Below are 18,236 nucleotides of genomic sequence, written 5' to 3'. Positions count from 1 at the left end.
TAAACATTGCTTTTTTCTTTACCAATTTTTAAAAATATTGATCAATAATGTTAGGAGCCATATAGGTGTCAACACATGGTTTTTTACAACTTCTTATGAATTATGTTTTTCTTTTTTCCCATGCTTTATATAAGGTTACTTTCTATATATATATGTTTGTGTGCCACAAAATTTGAAATCAATTTTTGAAAGCTTTTTTTCAAACAATTTTGCTCAAATTTTGCACACTTAATCATTTTCGATGACAATACAAGGAAATGGAAATATTTGACCAAAAAAAGTTAATTAAGTTAACAAAAATTTAATTTGTATTTCCCCATAAGAACACTGAATTATTAAAAAAAATTTAAAAACGTAACAGTAATTTTTCCTTCTACAAAAGATAACAAAAAAAGAATTTCTAGGCCCAATAGAATTCTGCTTGCATAAAGCATGGATTTGAAAAAATAATTTTTTTTTGATTTACTAGTTCATGCAAAGCTTACTTAATCTTCTATTTGTTTATATATTTCATTACAAATATTAAAACTTTTGATAAAGATCAATCAGGTCATGAAAAGAAGTATCAAACGACTGCTCAGAAGATACTGAGTCATCAGATGATGCTTATTTTCAAGTAAATACTCCTGCAACTCCAAAAGGAAAGAATAAAACAACATTAATATTAGTACCCAAAATATATAAAACTCATTGTGGAGTAAGTGGCGCTAGTAGCATTAATGGTACAAGTAGTCAAGGGAAAATAGTATATTTAAATCATGTATTAGGAATAGGAAATACATATGAACATGTAGTTCAGCTTGTAATTCTAAGTAAAACTAAAGTAGTATTAGAGATTATAGTAGATTATTATGTTTCGTGAGACAAATATCTAAGTTGGAGGTTGTATTTTTTTTTTAATTTGCCAAAAAAATCTTCAAGACACTTGATTACTCTGCAGGCTGATTTATTTTGGGAAATTCTAGTTTTGATGGGTTTTTTTTGTAACCGTGCAAGGTGCTACATAGCAGCTCTAAATATTTTTATACTGACTGAAACTTTGATAAATTCAAACGATTCTGCTGCATTTCAAGAAGATATGGCGCCACAAGGTTTCAAAACAATAAAATACAGAAACAACTTAAATATTAAACCCTTATCATTATCATCCACTTGCCTGTCCTATGGACGTGCGTCTGCTAAACTAAATTTAGCAAATACTAATTACAATGTTGTTGCTATTTATCAATCATATCCAATTATTCCAACTAGCATTTTCTGTTTGGAATTCACTCATCTTCTAGAAGAACTTTAAACATTGTCTGGAGAAATGCATCTTAGCGGTGACTTTAATTGCCCCGGTACCACTTCAATAACTATCAATCCAAGACATGCTAATATTATAGAAACCTACAGCATGATACAACAAGTTTGATCTCCAAATCGTATATCATCAACTTCTGGTATTGCCAACCTACTTGATCAAGTAATAAATCGCCATGAAGATAATAGGTCAATATTTTGTATCTCCCCCTGTAGATATTTTTACAAGATTTGGTACAGTTCCTTCCACTGATGTTTCGCATGTAATCAAAACTCATGAATTTAAGACATTGCCATTTAATTTTATGACAAAAGACATTCTTAAATCATGTTCAAAATTATTCTTTCCAATAAAGCTCCCCTCGCCGACCTCTCATTCAAATTTAGAATTTTTCCAGTCTCATTCAAAGTTACTTAAATTACACCGATTCTCAGAAAATTCGGACAATCAGTAGTTAAACTCACTGATCTGCGCCCAAAATCAAGTCTCAATACGATATCGAATATTCTTAAAAAGCTTGCTTTATCTCGGCTTTTTTAACATCTAACTTTAACTGTAAACTTCAATCCTTTTCAATTTGGATTTAGGTCTAATCACTCAGCAGAAACAGTACTTCTAAAGATGCAATAACATCCTGTTAAACATCGGTGATGATTCAACCATCATTCTTCTCTCTCTGGAAATATCTACAGCGGTTGATTCAACCAATTAGAACCTGCTAATTGCTCGTATAAAAAATGAATTCGAAAATCCTTTGTTACTATAAACTTAACAAAATCTATATCGTCAACGAATTCAACAGTAGTACTAAAAGATAGTGTATAAAACCCATTTATATTTTCAATGTTTATTTAACCCGTATATCATATTATAGCTAAAAACGGCACAAGTTATTATCATTGTGCCGGTAAGTCTTAACTACACTTTCATTAACCCAGGAAAAAATAACATTGGCAAAATCACTTAATGTGCTAATGCAGTGACAAAATGGTTTTTATAAAATGAACTTTTGTTTAACCCAAGCACAACAGAAGCTATCTTATTTGGATTTAAGAAACAAATTGGAAAATTTAAAAATGATTTTATAATTACGTTCATTGGAGCAACACTAACTACAGCAAATTCAGTGAGAATCCTAGGTGTCACCCAAGATTCAACACTCTCCTTAAACCAAAATAAAAGCAATTCTGTTAAATCCTGCATCTACCACATTGATGCTCTTTTCCATAAACGCCAATGTCTCACCAAAGAAGCAGCAAACACAACTGTTTGCAACATTGTTAACTCTCAACTTGACTATTGTAACAGTCTTTTATCAGATTCTACCAAAAACAATTTTAAAAACTCCAACTTACTCAAAATACATAATTCTGCATTGTCTCTCATTCTCCTTTTTATTTAAAATTAGATAAATTGCTAAAATCTCTTTATTGATTACCAATCCATCTAAGAATAGTTTATTAAATATCAGTTATTACATATAAAACTTTAAAAAACAAAATGTCCTGCATATCTATTTAAACTTCCAGAAATCAGAATTTAAAAACAAAATACAAGAAGATTTTCAGATGATTGCCAACTTACTTGTCGCCTATCAAAATTTTTTCTAGGATCAAAATCTTTGTCCATAAATGCACCTCTAATATGAAATGGCTTGTCTTTAAACACACGTAACTCAACCACTTTATCAGTCAAAAAGAAGATTAAAAAACTTCAAATTGAAGAAAAAAGTTAGATAAGTGTTTTATACTAATTATATATATATATATATATATATATATATATATATATATATATATATATATATATATATATATATATATATATATATATATATATATATATATATATATATATATATATATATATATATATATATATATATATATATATATATATATATATATATATATATATATATATATATATATATATATATATATATATATATATATATATATATATATTTTTACAAAGATATGTATGTATATATAGATCTATAGTTTGTTGGCTTTAGGAAGAGCGGAAGGAAAAAAGTGATTCTTACGCCAACACATACGTCACTTTTAATTACTTTTGACTTTCGTCCAACATTTCCGTGTTGGACGAAAGTAAAAACCATTAATTTAATTACAAATTAATCGTTTTTTAAAAAAACCACAAAAACGCAAATTTAATTGACCAGAATGTTTTTAAAAACATTCTGAATGTTTTTATAACATTTTGAATGTTTTTAACAATATAAACAAAGTTTTTATTTTTATTTTTTTTAATAAAATGTTTTTATTTTTATTTTTTTTAATAAAATGTTTTTATTTTTATTTTTTTTCTGTAAATCATGCGCGGAGTGTTGCTACATCGACTATCTTATAGCCTGACTCGCAAGGGAGTGCTGCTACATCGACTGACAAATAGCCTGACTCGCAAGGGAGTGCTGCTACATCGACTGACAAATAGCCTGACTCGCAAGGGAGTGCTGCTACATCGACTGACAAATAGCCTGACCCGCAAGGGAGTGCTGCTACATCGACTGAGGGTTTGGTTGGGGCAGGCAGTCTATCATTATTAAAAAAAAAATTCCGGTCTTGCATTTTAATTTTATTTTTTGTCAACAAAATATCGAAAAAACTTTCGGACAACATCTAAGGGTTGTATATATATACGTATATATCTTTGTAAATATATATATATATATATATATATATATATATATATATATATATATATATATATATATATATATATATATATATATATATACAAAGATATATTTGTATCTTTGTAAATATATATATCTATATATATATACACATATATATGTAAATATATATACATATATATATATATATATATATATATATATATATATATATATATACATATACATATACAAATATATATAAATATATACATATATGTAATATTTATATATATATATATATATATATATATATATATGTATATATATATATACAAAGATATATTTATATCTTTGTAAGTATATATATCTATATATATACACATATATATGTATATATATATATATATATATATATATATATATATACATATACATACATAAATATATATAAATATATACATATATATAATATATATATATATATAAATATATATATATATATATATATATATATATATATATATATATATATATATATATATATATATATATATATATATATATATATAGAAAAATAAAGCATAATAAAGGTATATAATGAGTTCAAAATTTCCTTTTGATTTGTTGTTGATGAATAATATTCTTTCATTAACACTTGAAGTTTAACCCTAAAGAATATACTAAAGTATTAAACATGTCCCAAGAATATTTAAAATAAAATCAAACATAGCCTACTTTATAGGTGATTGAATATGTTGCTTAACTTAGCTGAAACATGAACCCAGTTTTTAAATATTAAAATTTTCAGGTTTTAAGTTTAAATAGGTAATATATGGTTTAATCCTATTCTTATGTTGGGATCCACACGGACGCCATGAGTAGTTTGTTTATGCGTTATGGGTTAATGCAGTTAATCTTTTTTTTTTTTAATTTTATGATTTGTTAAACATCACTAGTTAGACAAAGACATTAAAAATTTATTTTAAACATTGCTTTTTTCTTTACCAATTTTTAAAAATATTGATCAATAATGTTAGGAGCCATATAGGTGTCAACACATGGTTTTTTACAACTTCTTATGAATTATGTTTTTCTTTTTTCCATGCTTTATATAAGGTTACTTTCTATATATATATGTTTGTGTGCCACAAAATTTGAAATCAATTTTTGAAAGCTTTTTTTCAAACAATTTTGCTCAAATTTTGCACACTTAATCATTTTCGATGACAATACAAGGAAATGGAAATATTTGACCAAAAAAAGTTAATTAAGTTAACAAAAATTTAATTTGTATTTCCCCATAAGAACACTGAATTATTAAAAAAAATTTAAAAACGTAACAGTAATTTTTCCTTCTACAAAAGATAACAAAAAAAGAATTTCTAGGCCCTATAGAATTCTGCTTGCATAAAGCATGGATTTGAAAAAATAATTTTTTTTTGATTTACTAGTTCATGCAAAGCTTACTTAATCTTCTATTTGTTTATATATTTCATTACAAATATTAAAACTTTTGATAAAGATCAATCAGGTCATGAAAAGAAGTATCAAACGACTGCTCAGAAGATACTGAGTCATCAGATGATGCTTATTTTCAAGTAAATACTCCTGCAACTCCAAAAGGAAAGAATAAAACAACATTAATATTAGTACCCAAAATATATAAAACTCATTGTGGAGTAAGTGGCGCTAGTAGCATTAATGGTACAAGTAGTCAAGGGAAAATAGTATATTTAAATCATGTATTAGGAATAGGAAATACATATGAACATGTAGTTCAGCTTGTAATTCTAAGTAAAACTAAAGTAGTATTAGAGATTATAGTAGATTATTATGTTTCGTGAGACAAATATCTAAGTTGGAGGTTGTATTTTTTTTTTAATTTGCCAAAAAAATCTTCAAGACACTTGATTACTCTGCAGGCTGATTTATTTTGGGAAATTCTAGTTTTGATGGGTTTTTTTTGTAACCGTGCAAGGTGCTACATAGCAGCTCTTACGGTAACAAAAATTATCTAAAATTTGATTTTTTAAAATGCTCAAGATTCTTCAAAAAGCAGAATACCCAAATTTAATTTAATTAAAACTTCATATCATCACGCCATCCGGCTGTTTCAGTAATCATTTCTGTACTATTCATGAAACTTTTCCCGTACTCATTGAAGATTTACAATTTACTGGATAAGCAAGTATTTGCTTTTGGGCAACAAGCAGTTTTCTCCACGTTTTTTATTAATTGCTACGCGAAGAACTCCGTTAAGAACATGATGTAGACAACAAACATTTAATTCTTTGAGCTTCATTTTAGTAGAACGTCTTTGTAAATGACTGACAATACCATTCTTTCTTCCAGTGTTTTCATTTATCGTATCTGTTACAATCATTTTCATACTATTCCATACCTTGTATTTATCATGAATAGCTGTTATATCTTATACAAGAGTCTGCTTTTCCACCTGGTAGATCCAGTTCTTGTAGCTTAACCACACTTTGTTTGCTCTTTAACACTAACACCTGATTTAATTGGTGACTAACCATTTAACACCAAAGTGAAAAGACAAGCTTTTTAAATGCAGATTTTTTCATTTCTTCTTTAAATTTAGCAGCTTCTTTAATAGTTGACGTGAATATACCATACTATGAAGGTGTATGATTGTTGATTTTATTTTGAGATTACTGTCGACAAATGGTTGCTGCTTTGCTTGTTGATAACTTTAAAAATAGCACTAATCTGGTTGCAGTTTTGATTTTTGTTGTAGTTTTTGCTTGTACCTGTGGACTGTTTTTCTGGTTCTTCAGATTCTTTTTTATACTGCCTCAGACTTGGATCTAGAAGATAACGTTTTTGCTGTTGCCGTTACTGTTATTGAAGTAGGCTTCGAGGACATTTCTTTTCTTTTGCATGGATAGATATATAGTTTTTGAACTAGTAGCTTTTAAAAACATTATTCTTTTAATCTTATATTCTTTATTTTACACATTTATCGTACTTCATCAGTACTTGATCCAAATTTACCTGTATAACTTTAATTAAAAAATGTGGAAAATTGATTTCCTTTTGCCATAAAAGTGTTACTTCTTTCTTAATTGGCTTAATGCGTTCTCGACTCCCTTAAGTGGATTTTCTTAGGAACAGATAGCGGCAAAATACAATTTTAAGTGGTATTGTGCTGATGTTTTCCAGTGACTGTATTACTAGTGGAACAGTTCTCTTTTTTTATGTGACTCATAAAATAGTACTTTTTTTTTAATCTAGATTGTCTTGTTTCCTTCAGTAGAGGAAGCACTTTTCTTAGAATACATTATGGTTGAAGATATTTCTTGAATTTTTTTCTGAAAGACAATAATAATAAATGAAAGTGCATTTGTTTCTCTTCACTATTTTACTGCGATCTGGCAAATAAAGATTCAAATTTATTTATTATAAATTGTCTTAATCTTGCTAATTTCCATAAACATCTAGAAGACTCCAGAAACTTATAAAAAATTTCAGTATTTTCTAAAACCATCCAAAACAGTCCAGAAAATTTTGACTTATGAATATTGAAATTTGACTAATGAATCATTATTTTTGTACCACATAAATACATTTCACAAGGGGCCGTATTCTCATCTCTCCGTTAATCTTAATGGAGCGTTAGTCAAAAATTTCTTTTAAATTACATTAACAAAAAATTTATTTAAAGTTATAATTTTTAAACATAAATCTTTTATTTTGGTATAAGTTTTATTTTAACGAATTTATATAAATTTTCGTCATTTCTTTACTTAGAAATATTGTAATGAAATCTCAGACAAAAGCTCCGTTAAGCTTAACGGAGAGAAGAGAATACGGCCCCAGTATAACAACTCTCAATTGTATGTCGGTTTTATACTACTGGTTCATTACAGGTGTTCAACAGGAAGGAAATGATGATTTTATGTATATCAACTTACCGTAGGAGAAACAGCCGGTTAATGATCATATTAGAAAAATATTTTTGCTAATTTATTATTATTCTATTTTTTAAGAACATTGAGCACTATTTGTAGGTTACACTGACAGTATATATATATATATATATATATATATATATATATATATATATATATATATATATATATATATATATATATATATATATATATATATATATATATATATATTTATATATATATACATATATATATATACATATATATATATATATATGTATACATATATATACATATGTAAATATATATATATGTATATATATATATATATATATATATATATATATATATATATATATATATATATATATATATATATATATATATATATATATATATATATATATATATATATATATATATATATATAAATATATATATATATATATTTAAACAACTTTAAAAAGTATTCTACACAATAGAGTGCTCAATGTTCTTAAAAGAACAGAGCAATTATATTAGTAGTAGAAAATCACTTAACAAAAATTTTTTCCATTTAACATTGTGTTTCATGAACTTATCAGAAATGGATGATCAAATTTATAAAACTTCAATTTATACCAAAATTAAATTACAGGAAGTTATATACCACATTATGTGGTATATAAATGTGTTGTTTCCTCTAAGAATGTACCTGATAAACAATATATTGGCATAACAGAGGGTAAATGGAAAAAACGTTTTGCCAATCATAAGCAATCTTTCAAGAATAAAAAGTATTCAAAAGACACCATGCTGTCAAAATATATATGGGAATTAAAAGAAAAAAATATTGATGATTTTATACTGAATTGGTCTATCCTTAAAACAGCGCCTGCATATAACAATATTTCCAAAAAATGCATACTATGCCTACAAGAAAAATTTGAAATAATTACACATGCAAATCAAGAATGCTTAATAAACAAAAGATCGGAATTAATTTCTAAATGTAGGCACGAAAATAAGTTTCTCCTAAAAAACTATAAAAATAAATGAGTTCAAATAATATTTACATTAACTACCCTTTTTAAAAAAACATTTTAAAAAAATAGCATAAGTAATCATTTCTAAAGAATTCTTTTTATAATAGTGTCAGCAAATTCCACAAATGTGTGAAAATTTACAGTAGTTAAGACATTTGCAACTTCCTGTAATTTAATTTTGGTATAAATTTAAGTTTTATTAATTTGATCATCCATTTCTGATGAATCTTTGTTGATGAAACACAGTGTTAAATGAAAAAAATTTTTGTTAAGTGATTTTCTACTACTAATATATATATATATATATATATATATATATATATATATATATATATATATATATATATATATATATATATATATAAATATATATATATATATATATATATATAGACACATATATAGTGACATATATATGTATCTGTCTATAAATAAATGTATATATCTGTATATAGATATTTGTATATATATATATATATATATATATATATATATATATATGTATATACATATATATGCATATATATATATATACATAAACATGCATATATATATATATATATACATATATATGTATATATATATACATATATATGTATATATATTTATATATGTGTGTGTGTGTGTGTGTGTGTGTGTGTGTGTGTGTGTGTGTGTGTGTGTGTGTGTGTGCGTGTGTAATACTATAGAAGATATTTATCAGCTATTGCTTCTATTTATAAAATTGAAGTTTGATTCATATAAACTGCATTTTTAAATTTTTCAGATTTTTCAAACTTTGACGATTTCCAGGATATATTGGAACAATACATGGAGCATATCCTAATAAGTCTTTAGGGAGAAAATGCAGAACTGTTTAAAAACAGAAAAAGATATTTTTCTTTGAACAGCCAAATAAATAAAGGTCCTTTAAAAGAAATTTTGTCTGCTTGTATTCAATGGACTAGATGTTTTCAAGGATCACGAGACTTTACTAACTCACCCATTAAACAGGTTTTAGAAGCTCATCAGCAAGTCCATGTTATAGGGGACAACATCCCATATTATCATCACAGGTGTGACAGTGGAATGTTGTTTTGGAATTTGTTTGCAACATACCTTTACAAATAAAACCAAAAAATTTTAGTGACATTTTTGTATCTTATATGGGCACGAAAAATTCAGAACTTTTTACGTAAATATTTTTATCTGCGCGTAGTATCAGTGACCTAGCTACCGCAATGCCTGCATAAGCAAACGTACAGTCCCTTCAAAAAATTAGAAATTGTATTTTATAAAAAATGCAATTTCTAATTTTTTGAAGCGTTCAACCTTATATAGAAATAAGCGTTCAACCTTATATAGAAATAAAACAAAAGATCCTGAACTTGCCTTATTTTTTTCTATAAAGGAGTAAAGTTTTAAAAAATTATAAAAAGTATTTAGCATAGCTTAGTGTCAGTTGAAAATTCTTTAAAAAACCTACAAATCTGTCGAGATCTGTAAGTTTAGATTTAGACAAAAGTTAAGCTCAATTAAAAAAAGCTTTTATTGTTGAAAGAACAGAAAATGACGCTGAATGTTATGCCTTTGGCTTTTTTTATTTAAATGCACTGTTTTTTAAAGGTTTTTCACCATAAAGCATGATGAAAAACAACTGCAGATTCTATCATATAACTTTAAATTAAAAAGTGTATTTTTTTTAAACCACTTTACTGCATTCGCTATATTAAATACATTAACCTAAGTTGCGGCTGTTATGGCTATAAAAAGTTATCCTTTTTTAAGTTAATTTTTTTATATTTTAAAACTCGAATTTTTTTTTAAATAATTTAATTTTACAATGTAATTTACATCAGTGATTTAAAAGTGTGTAACCTTATTTTTTAATTTGTTTCAAAAGACTGTCTGGTTCATTATTCTTGCTTTGGAAATGGCTCTCCATTTAGAAATTTTAATCTAAGTTTTTTATTTTTGCTTTTTTTATTCAACATAGTCCTTAATACAATCAATCTAACCAAATTAAACGTTGTTTTTGGAAAAGACAAACTGGAATAATTGTTTAAGGAAAGAACTTCAAATAGTTCATTCCAAACAACAGCTTTTATTAAACAAAAACAAAAACAAGCAAAGAATTTGTTTTTATTTCAGTTAAAGTGATTGTTAACAACGATCACGCTGAATAAAAGAAATGAAAAGTACCACCATAGCTACAAATGTTCCCGGTGAAATTAAAAATTATAAAATAGTTGAAATTTTGTCATGGGCACTAACCTATTTCCGGCCGACAGAAGAGTTAATAATTAAACAATTAAACCAAAAAATATAATATACCATTATTTAAAAAAAAAAAAAATTAAGAATTTAAGAAAAAAATATATGGGCTTGGCCCCCCTTACCCAGGAAACAAATTTAATATGCATGTTCATCGGGACTACTCAAATGCTAAAGGTGTTAAAGTTCTAACAAGTCTGAAAGATACAGTAAAACCAAAAAAATTGTTCAAAAGAGTAAATTTCTCTAGTTGGCTCTGAAAACAATTTTAACATGCACGTTTATCAAAATTACACAAAGGCTGAAAGCTTCAGAGCTCTTGCAAGCCTGGATGGTAGTGAAAAATCAACTGCATATTCCTGGACAACTGATAACCGATAATATTCCTGGAAAACTGATAATATTCCTGGACGACTGATAATATTTCTGGACAACTGATAACCGGCAAACAACTCGTGAAGCCAAACTAACGGTTTGAAAAATAATTACAAGTCTATTCTAAAGCACTTTAATTAAATAAGACTTTAATTTTCTAATTTTCGATGGGCGCTTTTGACACCAACGCTACAAAAAAAAAGTTTTTGGTCTGCCCACAATCTATAGTAGAAAATTGACCGGTTTTCCTTACCATCTTTTTTCAGATAGATTATTTATAATTAAATAATCTATCTGATAGATTATATCTGATAAACACTTCTTTTATCAGATTGCTTATATCAGATAGTTTAAATGACTCATAAATTTTTTGAAAAATGTTTAGCAGTCAACGTCTCTGTGGATACCAAAAAGCGCGTTCGAACAAAACAGTGACTTAGTCAAGTTTTATATGCAAGGGTAGCAACCAGTAGCGTAGCAAGGTATTATGCCCTTTCCCTCCCTAAAGTTGCAACATGGCCATCAAGCTACTTTTCCTTAACAAAGAATTGAAATAAAAAATCAATAATTATTTAGGAGCCTCTGCTCCTATTAGCACAATGGCTCCCACGCGGCTGGTATCTACGCTTCTGGTATACCAACATGTTGACTGTTTTAGCCCCTAAATATAATAGATACACTCTTCATGATATACATGAAAATAAATCTTTACACAATACCCCACCAAAAGCACTGCGCGCATGCATCAGAGTAATACCTGAGGTATTACCTAGAAGTGCCCACTAACAGGCAATGGTTTTAAATACGCTTACTGTCTCAAAATTTATGTTAAATCACCATGAAATGGCTGTTTTTTGAGGAAGTAAATAATATAACTTACATTTTACTCACTAACAAAGTAATTATAAATTTTCAAAGACAAAATATACTTTTATATGTAATTGTAAATGATAACTTTTTTTCAATTTACTTTTATGTAAGCTGTTTTTGCTAATTAGTTACTTTTACACATTAAAGTAATTAGTTTTTATGATGCATTTTTTCTTTGTAAAGTAAGTGTTATGTTTTTTGAATAATATATTTATGTAAGTTTACTTCATAAATAACTTTTTTTACATATAAAAAGGAAGTTACATTTCAATGTAAATTTCCGACGTAATTATAACAAAAATTACTTTGCAAAGTAAACTACTTTGCACGACTTACCATTAGGGCAAAGAGCCCTAATAATGGCCGGGTCTTATTAAGAGCCGAATTTGGGTCCACTTTTATTGCATTTATTTATTTGGCGGAACATTTATCTAGTTGTTGATTATACTTTTCTGTTTCTTTAATATATCTATGTTTTAATCTAACTTTTATAAATGTTTTTTTCAGTCTTGATTTTAAGGAAATCTTATTTTTCTCAAGGTTAATTTAAGTGAATATTTTATGCCGTAAAAAGTAATTTTTGGTTTTTTCATGCAACTTTGAGACATATTTTAACGCAATATTCTTTCAAGTATGTCTTTTTGGTTTATTTTGATCTGTTGTGTACTTTAATATTATTACGTAAACTGTTTTGTTCGTCAATATACAATAGGCAGAAGCATCAATATAACCTAAACTCCCAGATTTCAAATAGGTCTCAATAATAGCCATTTATTTAACCAAATAAGAGCCACGGCTCCTATTTTTAATATCGAATTATTACGTGGCTATTATTAGGACAATAGTTTAATTCATTGTGAATATAGTTTAAACACAAATTGTGTCACAATAAATTAGACTTATATGTCCTTATTATAAAAGTTCTAATAACTTATATGTCCTAATTGTATCCTTATTATAGTTATACTTAATGTTTATACATGGTAAAGTAAATACTGATTATATTTAATATAAGGCTTATATTAACTATAATCAGTATTTACTTTAAGATGTATAAATACTACGTATAATAAGTATTTACTTTACAGTATTTATTATAACGGTTTATTATGTCTGCAAGTATGTAATTTTATTTGTTTTAATGTTTGTAAACATTTAAAGTAATGGTTTAAAGTAATGGTTTGTATTTTATAATTTATATAATACAAATAAACAAAAATTATTATTAATAATATTTACTAGCTACATAACAATTTAAAATATATATATTTTGTATATTTAATTTAATGCTCACTAAGTATTATGTATTATAAGTATTATGTTGTATTTAACCATTGTACTTATGTATGCTATTTCTGTTATATTGATGTATAGATATGTATGATAAGCATACTTTATGCTTGTATATGTATTTATTTGTGGTATCTGTATATAACCTTACAAAAATCTAATGTAAATACAATATCATAACAATGTAGTCAGTATTCTCTATCTTTTAGTTAATTTGAGTAATTATGGGAAAAACCACGAAAATCACAAAAAAGAATAACAAGATTAAAAAGAACACTGCCTCTAGTTTTAATTCAAAGTTGAACCAGAAAGTGACAAATGTAAAGAGATTTTAGTGATCCAACAAAGATATGAAAAACGCAATTGCAGCTGTTCAAAATAGTTTAATGTCGCAACGAGAAGCTGCAGCACAATTTAGTATTCCTCGGTCAACCCTTGGTAAATATCTTAAAGGCAATTCAGTTCATGGTGTCAAACCCGGACCTAGTCCAATATTATCAATGAATTTAGAGCTAAAACTTGTTGAATATGCCGCAACAAGAGCTAAACTTGGATTTGGATTTGGAAAGAGACAATTTAAAAAATATGCATCAGATTTAGCCACAAAGCACAATTTAAAGTTTAAGCGTTCAACTCCTTCAGAAAAATGGTGGCGCTCATTTAAACAGCGACATAAAAATTTAGTTTTGCAAAAGCCTGAAGGTACTTCATCAGTCCGTCATCAATGCATGTCTATGCCAAAAGTTGCTAAATTTTTCTCTTCATTGCATGAAGTTTTGAGTGACACTTGTGCCCTTTTAAAGCCTTCATTAATTTGGAACATGGATGAGTCTGGGCTACAGATGGATTTTAAACCTCCTAAAATAATTGCAAAAAGAGGTACAAAACACCTTCAATCTCGCACATCTGGAAAACGTGAAACCATAACCATTATTGCTGCTGTAAATGCTGCAGGTGGTTTAGTACCTCCACATTTGATAGCAAAAGGTAAAACGGCTAGATCCCTTCATTCTTTTAATACTGCAAATGCACCATCAGGCTCAAATTGGAGTTTTAGTGAGACAGGTTGGACAAAGCAAGGAATTGCATTTCTTTGGTTCACTAATACTTTCTTGCCTAATATAGGTAGAGATAGGCCACAAATTCTCATAGTTGATGGTCACGATTCTCATAACTTTGTTGAGTTATTGTCTGTTGCAATCGAAAATAACATTTATATTGTCGAAATGCCAGCGCATTGTTTGCATTGGCTCCAGCCTCTAGATCGCACAGTATTTGGTCCTCTTAAAACCTATTATAATCAAACATGTCATGAATTAATGAATGAATATCCTGGAGTTACTATTGATAAGTCAACTTTTTGTGGCCTTTTTAAGAAAGCCTGGGATCAAGCTCTCACAGCTGCTAATATTATTTCAGGGTTTCGATCATGTGGCATTTTTCCATACAATCCGTCTGCTGTTCCAAGCATAGCTTACTTGCCTAATTCTGTCTATTCCATACAACAGCTACTTGACTCAAATGATCTGCTTGAATCAAATCTGCATCCAATCAAAACTGACACTAAAATAACAAGATCAGAATATGCAATAGAAGAGGAAGTTGAAGTAGAATTAATTAATAAACCTGGAAATATGTCTGAATCTAAAATAGATAATAATTTGATAAATGTTGACAATAATTCTTTGATATGGGATACCCATTTGACTCATGAGCAGTTTACAACTTTTAATTTCTTAATTCAAAATGGCTACGACATCCCAGATCCCTTGTATAAATTATATAAAGAATTTAAACTGAAACAGATTTCATGTACAAATACCATTTTAGAAATAGATGACTCTGTTCCGATGCCAAATGAATCTATAGTTACTATTCCATTTCTAAATGAAACTATTATTCAGCAAGTTCCTGTGCCAAATAAAACTACTGGGCAATCTAGTTTTTTTCCAAATAAAACCACTAATGATTGTAGTCAGATGCCAATTAAAGGCATTGTTCAGCCTAGTCTGACACCAATTATGTTGTGTACAAACCATTCAAATAATGATATTGACAATGATATTTTGCCTTATCCAAAGATATATACTATCAAGTCAAAAGAAAATCGAAAAAAAGCTCAAAAATATTTTGTATTAACTTCTCAAGAAGCAATGCAATCTAAAGTAAATGATGAGGAGAAGAAAAAAAAGAAAGTCGCAGCAGCTGAAGAGAAAAAATTGAAAAAAAAAAAAGAAAAAGAAAATAAAGCACAACAAAAACAGGAGAAAGAGATACAAAAGCTATCTAAAAAAGCTAGCTCAGTTAGAATGAGAAAATTCAGTTCAACTCCTAAGATATTGGAATTCAATATCTCTTCAGATAATCAAAATATCTGTATTAAAGTACCAGATAATGCAACTATCTCCATCGATAATGAGCAAATGTAAATAGATTATTATCAACAGATTTTTATCAAATTCATTATCAATATATTGTGAAAACTTCTTATTATTATTTTAATATTATCAAAACTTCTAACATATTATTGTACATATATTGAAAATTGCATTATTAGATGCTAGTTGAAATCTTATAACAGCTATGTGCTAAAGCTATTTTTTTATTTAAAATTTGTTTTATGCTTGATTCTTTATGAAAGTAATTAAAAATTTTCTTAACTTATTTTGTATTTCCTTTTTGATAGACTATCTTTTTATTTGAATAACAAATAAAAACTGTTTAAGTTTTTTTGTTTAATATCAACCAAAATAATATTTTTAAGCGAAGTATAGAATATTTTACTTATAAAAAAATTATCTTGGTTTGTAGTTCTTTAAAGTAGATCCTAGTTCATTATTAAGCTTTAATCGTCTGTCTGAATAATACTTTTTGATATATAAGCATTCTTAGATATATTGATTTTAGGTAATGTAAGTGGCTCATAATAGGTAACGTTTTTTAATTTGCTGGCTATTATTTGGTCTACCCGGCCAATAATTGGTACAAATTTAAAATCTCAGTTTAAATACATTTTTTTCTGAATTAAAAATGTTTTAAAAATAAAAAAGGTTTGTATAAGGTGTAGGCGTTGGTCATTAATAAAGCAGTATAAAAAAAAATTCACCATTAATTTAAGACATCCGACACGACATTTTATAAAAAAATTGTGGCCATTAATTGGTCACTTTGCCCTAAAACTAAATTACTTTTGAAAGAAAAAGTAAACAGTCTTTTAATGCAAATCACTTTTACACGTAATTATAAATTACTTCTTGAAGTAATAGTTACGCATTTAAAAACAAAACTTAAGTAATTAAGTTTTAGATGACACATAATTTTATGTAAAAAAAAATGAATTACTTTTAAAAGTAAACTATATATTTTAATTTGAGTTATGTTAATTAATTAACGCTTAAAAGTGATTAGCGTTTTTTCATTAAAATAATTAAAAGAGCCGTCCCTATTGCTGTGGGTGGTCTATTTTGAAAAATAATCAAAATAAAACCCATTTTCATTACTTTTGAGCGAAGTTCATTGATATCTGACACAGAAAATTACCTATTTTACAAAAAGTTAAGTCATACTCAAAAAAAAAAAGATATATATATACATATATATATATATATATATATATATATATATATATGTATATATATATATATATATATATATATATATATATATATATATATATATATATATATGTATGTATGTATGTATGTATGTATGTATGTATCTCAAATTGACTCTTATAAACCAGAGGGATAGCATTGTCCCAAGACTTGCTTTTAGTCACAAAGTGTTGTAAACACACAGTTGGCACGAATTGTTTTGATCAATACATAATATTACTATAGGTTATAACAACCTATGAATTTTTTTTATGCTGCTTACATTTAAATTATTACATTTAAGTGCCGATAAAAAAATACTTCTATAAGCAGGTTGTAAGAAAGTCAGCTGTATCATGTGTGAAGTAAACTATTAAATGTGTATGCCAGAATAATAATTATTAGTATTTAAAGTAAACTGTAGATGTAATCAATGACAGAAATTTAATTAAAACCTAATAAAAACACCATATTGAAAATGTGGCACACCAGTGTCACATAGTTGTTAAAAGGTTAAGGTGGTACCCAAAGAAATAAAAGTCAATTTTGAAAAAAAACAGCTTATTAAATTTGGCTCATTATTCTTTTGTTCACTGATTAAAAATTCTTGTAATTTAACATTTTAAAATTAAGAATTAAGAATTTGGCATATGTCTACAAAATCTATAGTTTTTTCCGTAACAACGCCATAGCAACAGATTTATAAATAAAACATTTGTAAAGTTTTTGCGAAACGATTACTTGTTAAATAGTTATGCAAAAGAGCTTGACATTTTGTTCTGAATAGTAATAAAATTCATTTGAGAGAAGGTTTTTGTTGAAGGCATTTTAGCTCTTGAAGTTTTATCATATTGATCTTGTTTGCCTCGCCTAATTTTTTAAATTTAGTATTTTATGCACCGTTTCTAAAATACTATTTTATTATCATTTATTTTCTTTTAATTGGATTTTTGTTACTATGTTTAAAGTATG

The 18,236-nt window shown here is 26.8% G+C and overlaps 2 protein-coding genes across 5 annotated transcripts in view; one reads left to right on the top strand and one right to left on the bottom strand.

Annotated features, from left to right (window-relative positions):
- Nucleotides 1-18,236, bottom strand: part of LOC136085974 (uncharacterized) — an 81,867-nt gene that overhangs the window by 45,029 nt on the left and 18,602 nt on the right. The window lies entirely within an intron of this gene.
- On the top strand, nucleotides 14,022-16,100 carry LOC136085699 (uncharacterized). The gene has a single exon (XM_065807005.1). The coding sequence runs from the start codon at nucleotides 14,022-14,024 to the stop codon at nucleotides 16,098-16,100; it is 2,079 nt and encodes a 692-aa protein (XP_065663077.1).

Source organism: Hydra vulgaris, chromosome 10, assembly GCF_038396675.1.
Source record: "Hydra vulgaris chromosome 10, alternate assembly HydraT2T_AEP".
NCBI lineage: Eukaryota > Metazoa > Cnidaria > Hydrozoa > Anthoathecata > Hydridae > Hydra > Hydra vulgaris.
The sequence above is the reverse complement of the archived record's forward strand: the minus strand, read 5'-3'. Positions and strand labels throughout refer to the sequence as shown.